Below are 17,704 nucleotides of genomic sequence, written 5' to 3'. Positions count from 1 at the left end.
GTACTGTATCTATAATGTGGTAACTAATGCACTGTGTCCTCTGACCCAAAGACAGGTTTGGAATGGTACTGGTGGAAAGGGAAGGACGATAATGCCCTATAAATGCAGAAATATGATAACAATCAATATTAATCTTCTCAAAATGCAAGAAGGGAACATGTGTGTGTGTGTGTGTGTGTGTGTGTGTTTGTGTGTGTGTGTGTGCGTATGTGTGTAATCTATTTGGTTTTTTCAATTAAGTATATTACACTTAATTCAAAATGCATTAATGCATGCATGTTCAATAACAGAATATACACATCTGTACCCATAGCAAGGCATATCTTAGTTTCCTGTGACTCTAGCGTTGCAGCTATGTCACTGTCTTATAGGGCTGGGAGGGATATCTATTACATTTTAACATTAATTTGCCATTTTTAGTAAAACAAAAATGAAGTAAATACCTGATGGCTATTAGCGTGCTATTTTAAAGTACGATTTACAGTTTATTTATTTTTAATTAATTGTTTTAGTTGTCAGGATAACATAACCACAAATAGAATCATATGGTGTTACAGTAAAATAAATACTGGGCAAAGTTTATACGATGTTATTATTTCGTACCCTGTTTTGGACTATTTAAGGGAATCCTGCTATGAGTTTCTCAGGGCAGAGAGCGTGGGTAATTTGCAGTAAACTTGCAGTAAACTTGAGGTAAGTATTTACCTTCTAATACGCTATTTGGAAAAGGGTCACAGACGACTACGCTGAAAGGATAGAAAACGTTTTTGGTGATTCAAATTCAGACCGAAAATTACATTAATTTGACCCTCAAACCGCGAAAAAGTTTCCATTTAGACCCGATGCAGGGCTCTAACCCCAGCCGCTCTTGAACGACTAGTTGAATTCGCGAGTGATCTGGCATGCTCTTGACGTGTTCGTGGATGTTGTAATGCCCGTGGGAACGTAGACATAATTTAGCAAGGGCTGCTTTTCAGAGGATAGTTAATTGTAGTCGGCTCGTTGCAACAAACTTTCACATAAGCAAATGAGTGCAATTTCTTTCGAACCTCTCGCGGACCACTATGTTTTTGAGCTTTTACTTGCATTGCAATCCTAAGTCAAATAAAACATCACACTAATTTTGCTAATTTACTTTCTGAAAGGTTCCGGGTTGATTTGTTTTATTTCTCTTTGAAAATGTCTTTTACTTGCTTCAGAGTGGTTTTAAAATATTTATTTTAATACATTCCCATGTATATGTGTAGGCACTAATTACTTTTTTTCGTATGTTTTTTTTTATTTACCAAAAACGATATGAGCCTTACAGACTCAGTATTGTTATAATACTAAATGTGCTCACGTATGGACTGTTTTCTTCAAGACACACACACAGGCACGCACACACAAACACACACACACAAACACACACACACACACACACACACACACCCACAGAGTCATATCTTGTTTTACTTTTCATGACAATGTATTAATATAAACTTATATCGTTATGGGTAGTGACGTGGTGTTAATCATATCATCATATCAGTGTAAAAACACAGCCTGGGCACGAGTTTTGACCATGTATTTTTCAGGGTCTGGAGACTGAATAGAAATGTCATGATTTTAAATATGTAAATTTACTGAACTTCTTAAAAGTAAATAATTAACATTGTCGATTATAAAGAATCTCTTTTGTTGAAACAATTTGATTTATCAAGACCATAATTTATTTTGATTTGTTCATCATAATTTGTGTATGCCTATCGAGATATTAAAAATATTAAACTGGTTATCAAGTTGTGCTAATATTATGCTTAACACATGTGCACATACTGTACATGTTTAAAACTGACCAAAAAAAAACAAAAAAAACAAGCAAAACAAAAATAAAACATAGCAATATTTGGTTGCATGGCTATTTTGTTAACAGTTATAACGCAAATGATACTTCTACTTTTTTAATGCAGATAACACTATATTTGGTAAATTGCTAAATACCATTCAATGTGTTAGAGTAAGTTATTTTTCTGTTAACCAAATCATCTTATCCCCGCTTGATATCCACAAAAAAGTCTTGGAATGGAGGTTTGTCTAAATTAAATCCGTTTTAATTTCTTAATAATCTCTTATCACATGCAATGTCCGTTCCAGCACTACATCTGAAACCCTTTCAAGTCCTAGTGTAAATTAACTTTAAAACCAGTCAGTTCTTGGGGGAGATCAGTGATCCTATTTCAATTTCTTATTAGTTTACTTTGGGTGTTAGAAGCTGGCATGCAAGTAGCTCTTCTCTCTGGGTTCAGTGTGTTTGTCTTCAGGGAGCCTGGATGCCCTTTTGATCATTTCAATCTCCCTTTGGTATTTTATTCCTGATTGGTCGAAAGAGTTCGAAGGGGAAAATTTTTAATTAAGAAGATTATCTCTTCCTGGGATGAGAGGAGCTCCATTTCAGAACCCCCCCTCGCTCTCACAGGAGACCTTCAATATTGGAAGCAAGACTTCTTGGCATATCTCTCTGCAAGAACACCAACACAAATGCATTTGTATTGTTGTCTATAAAACACTGAGATTCGTTTATAAGAAGGATGATGCTTTCTCTGGAATCGTGTTTTTTATTATTTCTAATACTGACCCAACTGCAATTATGTTGTACCTGGTAAGTTTGGAAGGTTCTTACCCTGTAACATGCATTTCGTTTTACCCGGTTGGCATTTCCTAAAACTTTACGTTCTTGAATGCATATGGAAAATTGGTCCTGAAATATTTTCTTCTACCTTTCTATTTGTTATATTATAAAATTGTTATATTTTAAGTTGTAGCAATGTGTTTTTACGTCAAAAATGTTTTTTTTTTTTTTATGTTTAGATTTGTGTTTGTTTTTTTCCCGTTTGCTTTTCAAGTTGCGGGCTGAATGCATGCCATTTTCTTAAATTGCGTAATGATTACTAATTTTAATAAATATGTTTGAAACATACTTTTATGAAATTAATTATATATATATATATATATTTATATATATTAATATATATATATTATATATATATATATATATAAATATTCATACAAAGTATTTTAAAATAATTTTCTCAAAAGATATATATATATAATATATATATATATATATATATATATATATATATATATATATATATATATATATATATATATATATATATATTAATTTTTTTGTCATTATATCAATTGTATGTTGGTTCATTGATCATCAAAAAGCCAAAAAATTCTCGGACCACTGAAAATAGTTCCAATTTATTTGAAAATCTGTTCTTGTTGGATATCTGTAGGCCTATACTAGAATGAAAATCAACACCAAACCAATCGCATTGAAAGTTTACGTTTTCTTAGAGGATAGGGTGAGCATAACATCTGTTTAACGAATATGAATAATCAACTTTATATAGGCTAAGGTTGAACATAAGATGACCAGCGGGGGCTGGTTTCTACACTTAAGCTGTCGTATCAGGCCCTTACGACGCCGGGAACAGAATACATGATAAGCGTAGAGTTTCTAGATAACGTTGATCACACGATTCGGTCGTATTATCTGTCGTATTACCTGGTGTATAAATACGACAGTGGATCACAATCACTTCCTGCGTTGAATTTTGAGAAACCTGGCTGCTCTAATGCATGCTGTGCAGATAAGACATAGACAGAGACAATTGCATCGACAGAGAGAATCTGCTCAAGATGTGTGTACAGCATCTTTGATATGCTTTCTAATAGGGAAATGATGTTGAAATACCGCTTGAAGAGGGAGGATATCCAACAGATGTTTAAGTTTTGTGATCCCTTCGCTAGCAGCATTCATTTTGTTTGCAATGCTTGTCCATATCTTCTTCTTTGACAAAGCGGTTATACCGGTGTTAAATTTAGAAAACAACACATCCGTTTTCCCTTCTGCTTCTTGCAGCAGGATATTTAATCTACTTCTACTAGAATGTTTTCTTTTTGCATCTACTAAACCATCATATTTTTATAGTATATATCATATATATATATATATATATATATATATATATATATATATATATATATATATATATATATATATATATTTCTGTGTCTCACCTGTAGTGACAGATTTATTAATTATTTAGAACAACATTTATCTAGCCTTGTTAAAGAATGCGGTTATTTGCAAATATACACATTAATTGGAGATATATACAGTCACGCATAGGGTAGAGATTGGGTGTTAGGTCGTTAAACAGTAGTTTCCTTCTCACATGAATATTGATTACAAAAACGTGATTTCCTAACCAATCAAAATACATGTTCCCTCTGTACTGCGCGATTCATCTAGTTTCAGGTAGTGCGATATTGCCAGCCGACCTGTTGTATTGAAACACTGCACCGACAAGTAGTCGACTCGAATTTAGAAACAGGTGATCATAATAATAACCTATATTTTTATATAGCGCCTTTCATAGTGGATCACCATCACAAGGCGCTTTGCAGGATAGGAGACTAGGGTGTGTGAACAGTGCATCAGCTGCAGTTAGTCAAAACAACGTCTCATCCAAAAAAGGACGTTAAATGACTTGATCAGGAGCACAAAACGAGTCAATAGTTGAGCTGGGATTTGAACCGGGGACATCTTAGTTACAAGCCCGTTTTTTTAAACGCTGGATCACACAACCTCCTTGAAAATTGGCCGACTTTGCAAGAATAATCTATCGTATTTCGACTCACGATGTAAACCGAGCACCAGTTCTGTTATAGTCGATAAAAAGTATTTAGAGTATTTAAAGACATATCAGCCTCTCATTCATTTAAATATTATAATACATCGTGACATTGTATTACTACACTAAAACCTAGCACTTTAAACAACTTGAATTATTATTGTTTCTATTGTACGATTTAACTTTTATTAAATAGTTTGAACTGCAACATATTGCAGCGATCTCGGTTCACACAAGTAGACGCCTCACACAGAGCGAGGCAATCCACACACAAACGGAGGGCGGACACGATCCCGACACTTCTCGCACTGTACTAAAGAGTCGGCTCCCTTGCAAGAAGCGTATATCAGGCATATGTCTTTGTATGTGAGTATGTCACCTACCAGTCCTGATGCTGCCTTCCCCCGTGCACGTTACAATATTTATTGATCCGGTAAGGGTCTTTAAAACATCCAGATTCACACCGCTGTGTTGCAAAATGCTACATTTGAATCTTATTACAGATTGAAAGTTACTTAGTTTGTTTGCGTATAATTTTACATCTTCAATAGAAGGATCTACAATTGTTAACCGTATTTATAGTGATCAATAACTAAGTTGCTGGCTGAGGTGTAATCTAACTTCCAGTTCTCTAACCATTAGGCTGCACAGTTTGGTTAAATATTTTGTTGTAATTCTTTCATCCAATTTCTATCAATTGCTTAATTGATTTTCAAATTAAATTGTTTTAATTTGCCATTGAATTTGCAGAAATACATTTTTTAGACCCCCCCCCCCCCCCCCCCCCCAAGATCTTGGTCTAGTAGGTTTTCTAAGAAAAAGCAAAATAGTCAGATCACAAATGCCAAAGCAGCGTTTTATTTCTCTAATTTAATGGTGTGCCCTCTCTGTCTTCCAGGTCCGTGAATAATTTTCTGATGACTGGCCCGAAGGTAAGAACATTTCTGTTGATAATAATCTTTTAAAAATCACAGAGATGTCCATGCTACCAAAAGCATGGGAAAAGGAAGTTATTCATTAAGGATACAGGCAGATGTACATTAAGTCCAATTACAATAGATAAATGTTTCACTTAGATTGTTGTGAAATGTTCAGAACCGTAAACAATATCAATATTACCCTCTTTGAGCTGACAAAGCAAGAGAAATTTGTAGACTGCATTTAAAAAAAAATAGGACAGTGTTTGTAAGATTTCAGTTCAATGACTTCTGTGGGGGTTTTTTTTGCAATGACTATAAATTCAAATGATTGCGATGTTCAGACTGAGCTGTATCTGGTGGTTTCGAAGGCAGAAAAATGTGCCTCACACCTAGCTTAGGGTGGAATGAACCTCCCACTCAGGGCAAGGCACTCCAGATAATTCCAGTCCCCTTGATAAGGCTGTCTTGGTGGGCCAATTACCAGTAGATGAGAGGGGGAGCCTGTAGATAAATGGATGTGTGTGGGTTTGGGAGAGTTGCACACTAGAAGAGAAAAATGGAGAGTGGGTTATGAAATTAATTTTAAAATGTACTTCCTTAGAAGTTTTAGTCGAAACCCACTCCATAGTTTCTCATGAGTGACAAACAGTGGCACACACTTTAATCCTTATTAATATTAATGACATGCTGATGTGATTTGAAACACACCCTTAAAAAAAAAAATCTTTTTTTTAAAATGTGCATTTAACATAAATTTACGGTTTATATGGGATAGGAACTCTTGTTAAACTGAAAGTAACATTGTGGTTGGGGGGTGGGGGGGGGGGGGGGGGGGGGGGGGGGGGTGCTGGTGGGGGTGCGGGGGGGTGAGCCCAGAGGTCTCTTTAGCAAGAAACATTAGCAAATCAGTCACCATATTACTGGGGAGAGAGGGTCTTTGAGAGAACTGGTAACATTCTCATTTCTTCTACTTACAGCTCCAAGAAGTTTTTTTAAGGCTTGGCTATTTAAAAAGGTGTAGATCATGTAGGTCCTGATTGTGAACTTAGACAACAAGCAATGAGCTAAATCTACCCCTGGCCACCAGCTGAAGTACTAATTAGGTTTCACTATTCTGCTGGTGACATGTGATAATGTTTTAATGGAGATAAATGGTGCCTGATTTCCAAGGCGTAGAGATTACATTACACCATGTGCATTTACACTAATGTCAGGCAGGACAGAGCATGCATACAAACTCGAGTATGTATTCCATCTTCTGTTTTGTGTGTTTAAATATAAATCGATGACCATTCCCCACAAGCTGCCAGCAATGTGATATGCATTGTTTCTATATTGGGCTGTGACTGCAATATTTAGCTTTTTTTGCATTATAAAGTCCTTGTGAATGGCTAATTTAAGGTGAGAGACATTGGTATTGGCTGCAGCCAGGCCGGTGCCGGCAGGTGCTATGAAGGATTCCATTTACAACACCAATCCTGGCCTGAGTCCCATCCCCCCCAACACTTTGTGCTGACCCTCACTCAGGATATCAGTTGTATTGAACTGTGCCAGTTTGTGTGCTGGTTCACTGAGGGTTGAGACCACCAAACTCACAGGCTCTAGAACTGAGGCTAAATCTAAATGTTACAATTGTATTTTCTGAATAAGCACGCACTAAAGTAACACTAGCTATCTCCTAGAAGTAACAACAGTAACCCTAACTGTGGTGTAATTGATTTGCAGGCCTATCTGATCTACTCCAGCAGCGTGGCTGCAGGTGCACAAAGCGGTATTGAGGAGTGCAAATATCAGTTTACCTGGGACCGCTGGAACTGTCCAGAGAGGGCGCTGCAGCTCTCCACGCACAGTGGACTCAGAAGTGGTAAGAATTGATTTTCCTTTTTTAAACTGAACCTTAGACTGGGCTTATTTCTATATACATGCATGTGCCTGCATATGCCTCAGTTAAATCTTTTCTTTTTAAACTTGATTTGCAATGTGACTGGTTATAAAGAAAATATTTAGGTCACTATGTATATTGATTGATGCATATTAGATTCACTGCAGCTGCTGCCTTCCAGTATATGTGACAATTGTCATTCTTGACTTACCGCTGTCGTTGCAGTGGGGGCTACAAATGTTCTGACTATCATGCCCCTTTCCTAACTTCTACCAATATAATCTGTCAACGAGTTCCAGGTCTTATGTATAGTATTACAGCACAGTTGATTGAGAGTTCTTTCAAATTACATACATCTATGTACTGTGAAAGACAGATAGATAGATAGATAGATAGATAGATAGATAGATAGATAGATAGATAGATAGATAGATAGATAGATATCCACACCAGGAGGACACATATTTCACATTATGAATAGAAATAATTGTGGTAATAACCACAATGTGATTTGTAAATTAATTTGTTTATTGATGTTTTAACCAGGCTTAAGGCTAACTGTAGTCATAGTACTACAAACAGTACACAAGATGGCTACAATCATGCAATTAACTCTGGCAAATCAGACATACTGTATTTATAAGTAGATACAAGCTTTGAGACTAATTGCTTTGTAAATGTGGACTAACTTTTGATCAGAACCAAAAGCTTGCATCCCTTTACAGATTGTGAGTGACAAGGTGTGATTCTCTTTGTTATGAAAAGCCTGCCACTTAGAGGATCATTAAATGAGTGAAGCTGAAGTCTCAATTATATCCACTGATGCAGGAATCTGTCCAGAGTTAAAAACAAATGGTGTAATCCAATTGGGATCAACATCTAGTGGCTTCTTGGGCCTTTATGTGCTCACAATTACATGGCTTCCTAGACAATTACAGCTGTCGCTCAATTAAAGGAAAGAATAGACACATTAGGGATATTTTAAAGATGAAAGGAGAAAGGGAACATTTTTTTTTTTTTGAGATGAAGGTTTTATCAAAAGTGGTCAACAATCCAGCACTTTCCATTTGTATTACATACTTGAAATCCCAACAAGGGATGAGCGAATTATCCAGAGTCCCAGACAGTGTGACTTTGAAACCCGTAAGACAGGACCTGCCTGGGTTTCTATACAGTACTGCATGTCTTTTCTAAATCATATTATGTTAGACACCACAGGGATTAATATAGATCTGCTATTAAAGCAAACCCAGCTATCTTAGTAAATTCAGTAACATTAACATAACTACACAGATGCTTATCTGTCACATAAAAGCTTTTTACTAACTGAACAACTGGAGTTAGTAAATTAGCATGGTAGTAGCCTGTTTATCTTGCTTCCAATTACTTAATACTGTGTAATATTCTTGCTGAAGTTAAATTTTTTTCTTTTTTTTTTTTTTAAGCAAACAGAGAGACAGCATTTGTTCACGCTATCAGCTCTGCTGGTGTCATGTACACTCTGACCAGGAACTGCAGTTTAGGAGATTTTGATAACTGTGGCTGTGACGAAACTAGAAATGGGCAACTTGGTATGTAAAACCATTTTTCCTGCTATTCCACTTTTACAAAGTCCTTATTTAGCTTAGAAATTAACTGCATCTCTGTATTGAACTCAGCTAAAGGCCTGCATGAACCTGAATGAATAAAAAGCAGTGCTCCAACACCACAATTCTTATGAATCCAGACCAGAGTCTTATTTCTAACATCAGTATATTGCCCCATTCATTTCCTAATGTGCCTTTGCTTTGGTCTCTGCAGGAGGGCAGGGCTGGCTCTGGGGTGGCTGCAGTGATAACGTTGGCTTCGGTGAGGTCATCTCTAAGCAATTTGTTGACGCCTTGGAGACTGGACAAGATGCAAGGGCTGCCATGAATCTCCACAACAATGAAGCACTTCGTCCGTCTTTCAGATGTACATGGGCGCGTTAGTTTGTATTTAAAAAAAAAAAAAAAAAAAAAAAAAAACATTAAAAAAAAAAAAAAAGAAGATTGTGGGTGAGGTGCCAGTAATACTTATTTAAATATCAATTTCCTAGAATGCATTATAAAACTGTGTATGTTCCACTTGTAAATGCTAGTGGGCTGCTGGTTACAATGCAACCTCATGCACTCAAGGAATCCAGTACAGACCACACAAATTCATTAGCCCTCCAATAGGGCCCCTGAGGAGAATGAGAAACAGATTTTTTAAAATATGTTTTAGAAAACACTCTCTGCCACCCAGGCATCCTATTCACGCCCTCATTGGTAAGGTGCCACTCTAACCCATAACACTGTGTGCGCTGTAGCAAACTGAATCCCCAGAAGGGCCTATTACCAGATTTGAATGTCTTTTATATCACCGATTTCAACCACAGATTCTTGGGACCAATGGTACAAGTCTTAATTAGAAGACCAGGGGTGTTTAGTTTAGTTTTATTCTTGCTCTAGATATCTTACATTTTGGTCTTTGTGACACTTGGGAAACCCATGGTGATCACTGCTATGCTGTTTAAGTACTCTTTTTCAGTGCCAGTACTCATTCCGCATGTTTTGTTTGATTCTTATGGCACCTGGAGCATCATTGTAACAGAATATGGGCCAAAGAAACCCCTTTTCACTTTCCATTGAAAGGAACTTCTATTTGGTGTTCTTATAGCAGCAAGAAGAAAACATAGCGACAATAGCCATGCTAAATAAATTCTCCTTTTTTCACAAGCAGAACAATCTTTCTCAATGTGAACCCTTTCCTCCTCTTAGAAAGTGCTGCAACAAAAAGAGACGACCCTTTTGAAATAACAGATGTTTGTTTCTGGCAAAGTCAAGAGATATTGAAAGAAGATTCAAATAGATCTTGTTGAACCCCAGTTCTTTTTTATTTAATTAAATGCATTATCCCTTTTTGGAGCATATGGATGGAACAATGTGCCATGTGGTAGACTGCATTCCACTGACACTCAGATATTTACTGCACAAGTGCAGTACTTAATAGATTATTTGAATTAGATGGTTTTAAAAAAAGAAACATTGCTTCATGCATAAGAGTGAAGTACTCATTTGCTGCTAAAAATATAGTTTGGTCATTAGACTTGTATGTCTAGTAATAAAAGAACTGATTAATGCAACTGTTCAAATTTCCACCACAAGGCACTAATAGTCTGTACTGTACTTTGTCCATAAATAAGTTAATAAATTTAATTATATGTTGATAAACACATTCATAAAAAAGTAGATCTTTCCAACCCAGTATTGTTTAAGCCTAGTATTGATAAATAAGTCTAAAGTATGTCTAAAATAACTACTGGTTTGTGTACAGGAACCTATCAAATAAAATACACCCTTCTCTCGACAGGCAGTGAAAGGCACCATGAAAAAGACATGTAAATGCCATGGGGTATCCGGTAGCTGCACCACACAGACTTGCTGGCTGCAGCTGCCTGAGTTCAGAGAAGTTGGCAACTACCTGAAGGAGAAGTATCACAAAGCCCTCAAAGTGGACCTCCTCAAGGGAGCAGGCAACAGTGCAGCCAGCCGAGGGGCCATCGCGGAGACCTTCAGCACCATCTCCAAGAAGGAGCTAGTTCACCTGGAGGACTCCCCTGACTACTGCCTGGAGAACAAGACGCTGGGCCTGCAGGGCACTGAGGGCCGTGAGTGCATCAAGAAGGGCAAGAACCTGAGCAAGTGGGAGAAGCGGAGCTGCAAAAGGCTCTGCGGGGAGTGTGGGCTGGCTGTAGAGGAAAGGAAGGCAGACCTGGTGTCTAGCTGCAACTGCAAGTTCCACTGGTGCTGCGCGGTTAAGTGCGAGCAGTGCCGGAAAACCATAACCAAGTACTTCTGTGTGAAGGAGAGGAGGGGCACAAATGAAAGCACCAGCAGGCGGAAGAAACTGAGACTAAAGAAAGCGCAGTAAACACCCCCCCACCCCCTCCAAAAAAATAAATAAAATAATAACTAAAAAATAAATAAATAACCTGGCCTCCTTGACAGCCTGGATATTTAACACATTATCTCATAAACGGTTGCAAAAGAAAGATTTCTTGGAAATACCAGCAAATACCTGCTTTGAAGAGTTGACATATTCTGTAATTGGATCTCCATTGTAGGTCATCAACAGTAAAGTCTGGTGCAATAGTAAGAAATGGAGAGGAGAAAAATGCTGTACGGGAAATACAGTACTGTATGTCGGAAACTCCAAAAAGGCAGACAGTACAGCAAACCCTTCTAATGCATGGTCTATTTAGATTTCATATTTAACAACATTATTGGTGAAGGAACCACATTTGATTTCAAATGCATAACTTAGAAAATACCGATTTTCCTATAAGCTAACAGTTACTATTGTTCAACAATAGTGACATTTCACTTGCATTCAGTGTAAGCTTATTGATTTCAAAACAACTAGGACAGTATGACTTTATATAGTTTTTTGTTTGGAGGAATAATAAGGGCTGATTGTAAAACCATTAAGTTACAGGAGAGCTGACACCCATAAAATTGGAGGCGTTATATCAAAACAAAGTGAGTGAACAGACAATTACATGTTTCTGAACAAGTTTCTATACACTTACATGGAATTGTTGCAATTCCCACGTAAAAAAATAAAATAAAAATGAACATTCCTTCTAAAATTACAGAGAATTCCTTCTAAAAATGCTGTTTCAATCTTTAAAAGCAAATCTTTTACCCACATCCATATGACATTTTTGTAAAGATTCCTATCGTGTTAATAATCTGGGCATCTCATGTCACATGGGTATGTCAACATGTCCTGAAAATACCTGCTAACTTCAGATTATCATTTGAACTAAATGAAATGTAACAGGGTAGCAACTGGTCCAATACTAATCCCTGAAAACTGGGTTCAATCTTACTGGAGTATTTAATTGTACATAAAATGAAGCACTTTGTACATTGTTAATTTATTGCAGTTATAAAAGATTATGTGCTTATGTTTTTTTGTTTATTATTTCAGAATTAGTTTTTTTTATTATGTTTTTGTGTTAATTGTATACTATAAAACTGTAAAAAAAAAAAAAGGTTTAACATTAAATGTACATCTGTACAGTGATGTGTTTCTGAATAGCATTTTTTGTTGATTGTATACTTTTTCAATGTTTTGCATTTACTGGGAAGCTATTTGACTGAATGAGACTTTTTTTTTTTAATAAACGAGAGTACATTTTTCTAAACAATGTCTGATTGTGTGGGAATGTCCAATTGCTGGTAAACAGCAACGTGAGGTTAACAAGGGAATAATTATATATTATATTAATATATATATATATATATATATATATATATATATAATATATATATATATATATATATATATAGCCATGCTGGTTGAGCTTGCCATGGACTTGGTAAAGATCACCAACTCTGTAACCAGCAAAGCAACCCCAGATCATGACACTGCCTCCTCCATGCTTGACAATGAGAACCACATGCAGAACTCATGCACTCACCTTCTCTGCGTCTTACAAATACTTGGACCGAAATATTTCAAATTTTGACTCATCGGTCCATAAGACCGACTTCCACTCCTTTAATGTCCAGTTTCTGTGTTTTTTGGCCCAGGAAAGTCTCTTCCTCTTATTCTGCACTCTTAACAATGGTTTCTTTGCAGCAATTCTTCCAGTTAGGCCAGCTTCACACAATCTCCTCTGAACAGTTGTTGTTGAAACATCTGTACTTTAATAGCATTTAACTGAGCTTGTATTTTAGGGGCAGTTAATCGCCAGTTTCGCAGACTTGTGACTCGAATGAACTTGTTCTCTGATTCTGAGGTCACCATTGGCCTGCCTGACCTTGTTCGGTCCTCATGAGTGCCAGTTTCTTCAAATCGTTTGATGATCTTGGCCACAGCAGTTACAGACACTTGCAAAGTTCTTGAGATTTGTCTTAAAGATTGACCTTCATTTCTTAAAGTAATTACAGACTATCTTTTCTTTGCTTAACTGAGTGTATTTTGCCATTTTCTGCTCCCTTACATTCAGGAATGACAAACTTGTGCCTATGCTACTTATATTTATAGTAATCATGGACCTTCACCTGTTAACAGTAATTGGTGACAAAAGGTTAATTAGGTAACATGCTAGTTAACTCTGAGAACATCTAACAAAGACACTTTTATACTTAGGCCAGTGTTCTAACACTGTGTTAAACACATTTCAGACTTTTAACTGACTTGGGCTTCAGACTGAAAGCCCCTTGCTTTGGGTGACCATTTCATTGAAATTGCCAAGATTTACATTTTCATTTAAAAATGTAATTTTTGAATGTAATTCATTTATGATTATCAGCTTATATAAGTACATGTATCATATAATGAAATATTAAGTGTTTATAGACAAGTTTATACAGTTAAAAGCATAGATAATCATGAGAAACCTGGTATCAAGCATGTGTATTCAAACTTTTGACTGGTACTGTGTGTGTGTGTGTAATTTTATATATATATATATATATATATATATATATATATATATATATATATATATATATATATATTACACACATACTTTTGTTTTATACTTTAAAATATTTCTTATTGTAGAACATAAGTTGACAACACTTACTATAAAGCCATATACAAAAACAGTAGTAATATTAGGAGAGATGTTGAAGTCTTTATCAATACATTCATATGTTACACCATAAATACATTTTAAAAACATATAAAACAATATCAAAACAAAATAAATGCAACATCTTTTCAGTTTATATGTAGGCTGTAAAAAGTTTAATGTGCTTTTTCAACATTGAAATTCAAAATGCTGCAATAGCCACAATAATGTATGCTTAAGCATCCATGAATGAAAATGCAGCTTCTGTAACCGATTAAAACAAATTGGTGTCCCTCTACCCATTTATAATGTAACTTTAAATCAAGCAACTACACACGAATGATCTTGGTTTAAATACATTCATTCTGTGCTTCATGAATGATGTAGACCTTTACAAGATTAAAGCTCTTAAGCTGGACTCAATTAACACAATAGCCTGTTGTCTGAAAGAGCCGTTTGTTGTTTTTCTAGAAATCTGTAGTTGTGGTAACAAAAAAAAAAAGGACACCAATGACATCTGACTCTGCTCCAGTGCTTCCTAGTCATCTCTTTACACAGCAATGCAGTGTGCCTGTTAACTATTTAATCAGTATCAGAAAAAAAAGAAAAAATAATCTGGCACGGACAGGCTTTACCATGGGTGATCGCAGTACTCAAATTCAAAATTAACTTCTGATAGACCTATGCAGTTAAATAGCAAAGTTAACGATACTGAATTGTACAAGTAAAACCTTTGACGCAATTAAACAGCAACATGATAAAGCTGTACTGCAGCTGTTTTGTGACAAATACACTCATTAGTGTGAAAATGTGTTTTACCATTCCCCCCCCCCCCCCCCATAACTGTACGATGCTTACGATCTAGACCATCACATCTTTTTGTGGCACAGCTAAGACAAGCAGCCGAGGTTATTGAACAGTGAACACTAATTACACCGTGTAACAATTTTTTTGTTTTTTTGTTCCTGGGTAGTAAGTGTTATTTCCTAATTGCTTATGCCTCAAAAGTATAGAAAATGGCTATTATTCCCCACAAACTTTGCTTTTGTGACCAGGACAGTGATATTTCAAAATATCACTATTTCCAATGGGAGAAAGGGCAAATGTGTGTCTTTTCGTTCACAGTCAGAAAAAAAACATATATGAATCCAAATTAACATGTATTTATACTATAGTAAAACAAAAAGGACTACAAAATATTTAGAAGTGAGCAGTTTTGAGATTTACGATTATACTGTATTTACAATCTCGAATAACACTTACTACCCAGGAACAAAAATTGTGTTACATAGCGTTATGTATGATTGTTCCAATGCTACCACATCTCATAGCTCCCAGTCTACAGCAGGTGATTAATTTCAGGCACCGGGGCCCTAAACCAGATTTTAGTTGTGGTTTTGGAGAGACTGCAAGTAGAGCTTTTGACACTAGAGGTTTGTTTAAAAATAAATGTGTGCGCCAGATAAAAATATTATATTATTTGATTGATTCTACAGAGATCTACAAAAATGTACACTTGGTGTGTGGAGAGAAAACATTTAATCATAACCAAAACCAACAAATCAGCTTTATCCCTGGCAGTTAAAGCAAATAAATGTTTCCTGTAGGAATTGATTCTCTTTGTAACCAAAAACACAAACAATCGAAGACAATCCAGGTTCAACAATGTGTATTTTTCAAATCTGACAATGATTTTCAATAACAAGATAAGACATTGGTAGAGATATTGGGAGAGAAAGTTTTATATTGAGAAATAGATCACCATATATATATATATATATATATATATATATATATATATATATATATATATATATGAACATTACACTTTGAAAAGTTACTTTCTGTTAAATAAGTTCAAGATAAAGCAACAACAGTTTAGTTATGGTTTTCATTCCTTTGTGCCTTTCTCAATTTCAACTATACAAATTCCTCTTTTTTTTTATCCCATTGTAGTAATCCTCAAAGAGAATCCCAAACGCCCTGCCGAATGGAAGTTCCCTTACTGTATAAGTTTAATTAACTTTGTTGGGATAGAGAAAGGATTTGAAGAAAAAACATTAAACAAGTTGCCCCTCGAACCCTACTGCCTCTTCATTTTCTATGCTAATCTCCTTTTTCACACCACCTTCTAAAAAAAAAAAAAAAAAAAAAAAAATGTTGGGAAAACTTTGTTGTCTGCATAGGGCTTCCTGTGGATTTTTTATTTTTGGCCCACCTATTTGGCTCTTTTCACTCCTCCAGGGCAGCCCTTTGCTCGATTTAACAGTGAATGGCGAGCTAATCAGCCCCCTCTGAAATCTGTGGCTGCTGAACAAGCTAATCCCCTCTCCCCTCCTCCCTCAATGGCCTGTTGTCTTCAAAAGGACTTTGGGAAAAGGCTTTGCACAGATTCACACTGTTTCGTGAATAGAAGTTAGTTCAAGTATTGTACCCAAACAAGTGGGTTTAATAAACAAATACTTGCCAACAACCACCCCACCTGCAAAACCTTCAACTCCACAGCAACACAAAACACGAGGGCCCTCCAAATACGACGGGGTCTGAAAAGGGATTACATTCCATTGGTTCTGTGGATTTCATGACAACCTTACTCCCCACAATAAAGGAATAAGGAAGCATCTTATTGACATCTTATTTACAAAATGCATTACAAATCTAAACTTCCCATTTCAAACAGCAGCTACTACTGCTAAGATCCATTTCAAAGCTTCAGGTTGCCCTCAAATGCTCAACACTTCAGTAGGAGAATTGCATTGGGGGTGACCACAAGGAATGACTGTATCAACTGTTTAATAATAGCTTGGCTATAAATAACGCTTCCAAACTAAATTGACTGCTGCTATAACTGAGAAAGTCGAATTTATGAATGCTTCTCTCTTAAACCAATACTTTTTTTTTTTTCTTTAATTTAGTCATCACCAAATGTTTTTTTTACCCCTGGTTTCTCCCCAATTTGAAATCCCCAATTATGTTTATCCCAGTTCACCGCTGCAACCCCCTGGTGACTCAGGAAACTGAGACTGAAACGTGCGTCCCCCGAAACACGTTCCTGCCAATCTGCCATCTTTTGCACTCTGGATCCACAGCGAAGCCACCAGACCTATAGTGCCGGAGGATAACACAGATCTCAATGGCTCCACTGCAGACCCGCAGGCACCCAACCAACCACAGGGGTTACTGGTGCGCGGTGAACCATGGATTGCCCTGCCGACCTAAGCCCTCCCTACCTGGGCCACCCCCTAGGAACCCCCAGTCACGGTCGGCAATGACATAGCATGGATTGGATCTTGCGATCTCCAGGCTATAGGGTACATCCTGCACTCCATGAGGAGCACCTCTACTGGATGCTCCACTCAGGAGCTACAAGACGCCAAGATGCTTGTTTAATGCAGTACTTCTTTCACATGTTAAGAACCACCTCTGAAAATGTCATTACACAAATAACTTGTTTTGTTATCCCTGGGCATGTACAATTTCACTACATCCAGTACACACACAGGTATGCCAGTGGTCGAACAGGAACGACTCTTTCTGTTTAAAGTTCAGGTTCAACGACTTAAGAGAATGAACTTATTTATCTGGCAGTTTAATTTAAAAAAATAAATAAATAATGAACCAT

General features: G+C 36.5%; 1 protein-coding gene across 1 annotated transcript; it reads left to right on the top strand.

The window, feature by feature from the left end:
• Window positions 1–5,593: 5,593 nt before the first annotated feature.
• On the top strand, window positions 5,594–11,477 carry LOC121321844 (protein Wnt-8b-like). Its single transcript, XM_041261111.1, has 5 exons — window positions 5,594–5,623; window positions 7,337–7,475; window positions 8,939–9,064; window positions 9,294–9,446; window positions 10,876–11,477. The coding sequence occupies exons 1-5, from the start codon at window positions 5,609–5,611 to the stop codon at window positions 11,424–11,426; spliced, it is 984 nt and encodes a 327-aa protein (XP_041117045.1). The 5' UTR covers window positions 5,594–5,608; the 3' UTR covers window positions 11,427–11,477.
• The last annotated feature ends 6,227 nt before the right edge of the window (window positions 11,478–17,704 follow it).

Source organism: Polyodon spathula, chromosome 10 (genome assembly GCF_017654505.1).
Source record: "Polyodon spathula isolate WHYD16114869_AA chromosome 10, ASM1765450v1, whole genome shotgun sequence".
In the NCBI taxonomy this organism is placed as follows: domain Eukaryota; kingdom Metazoa; phylum Chordata; class Actinopteri; order Acipenseriformes; family Polyodontidae; genus Polyodon; species Polyodon spathula.
This window is presented reverse-complemented; position numbering and strand designations above follow the sequence as displayed.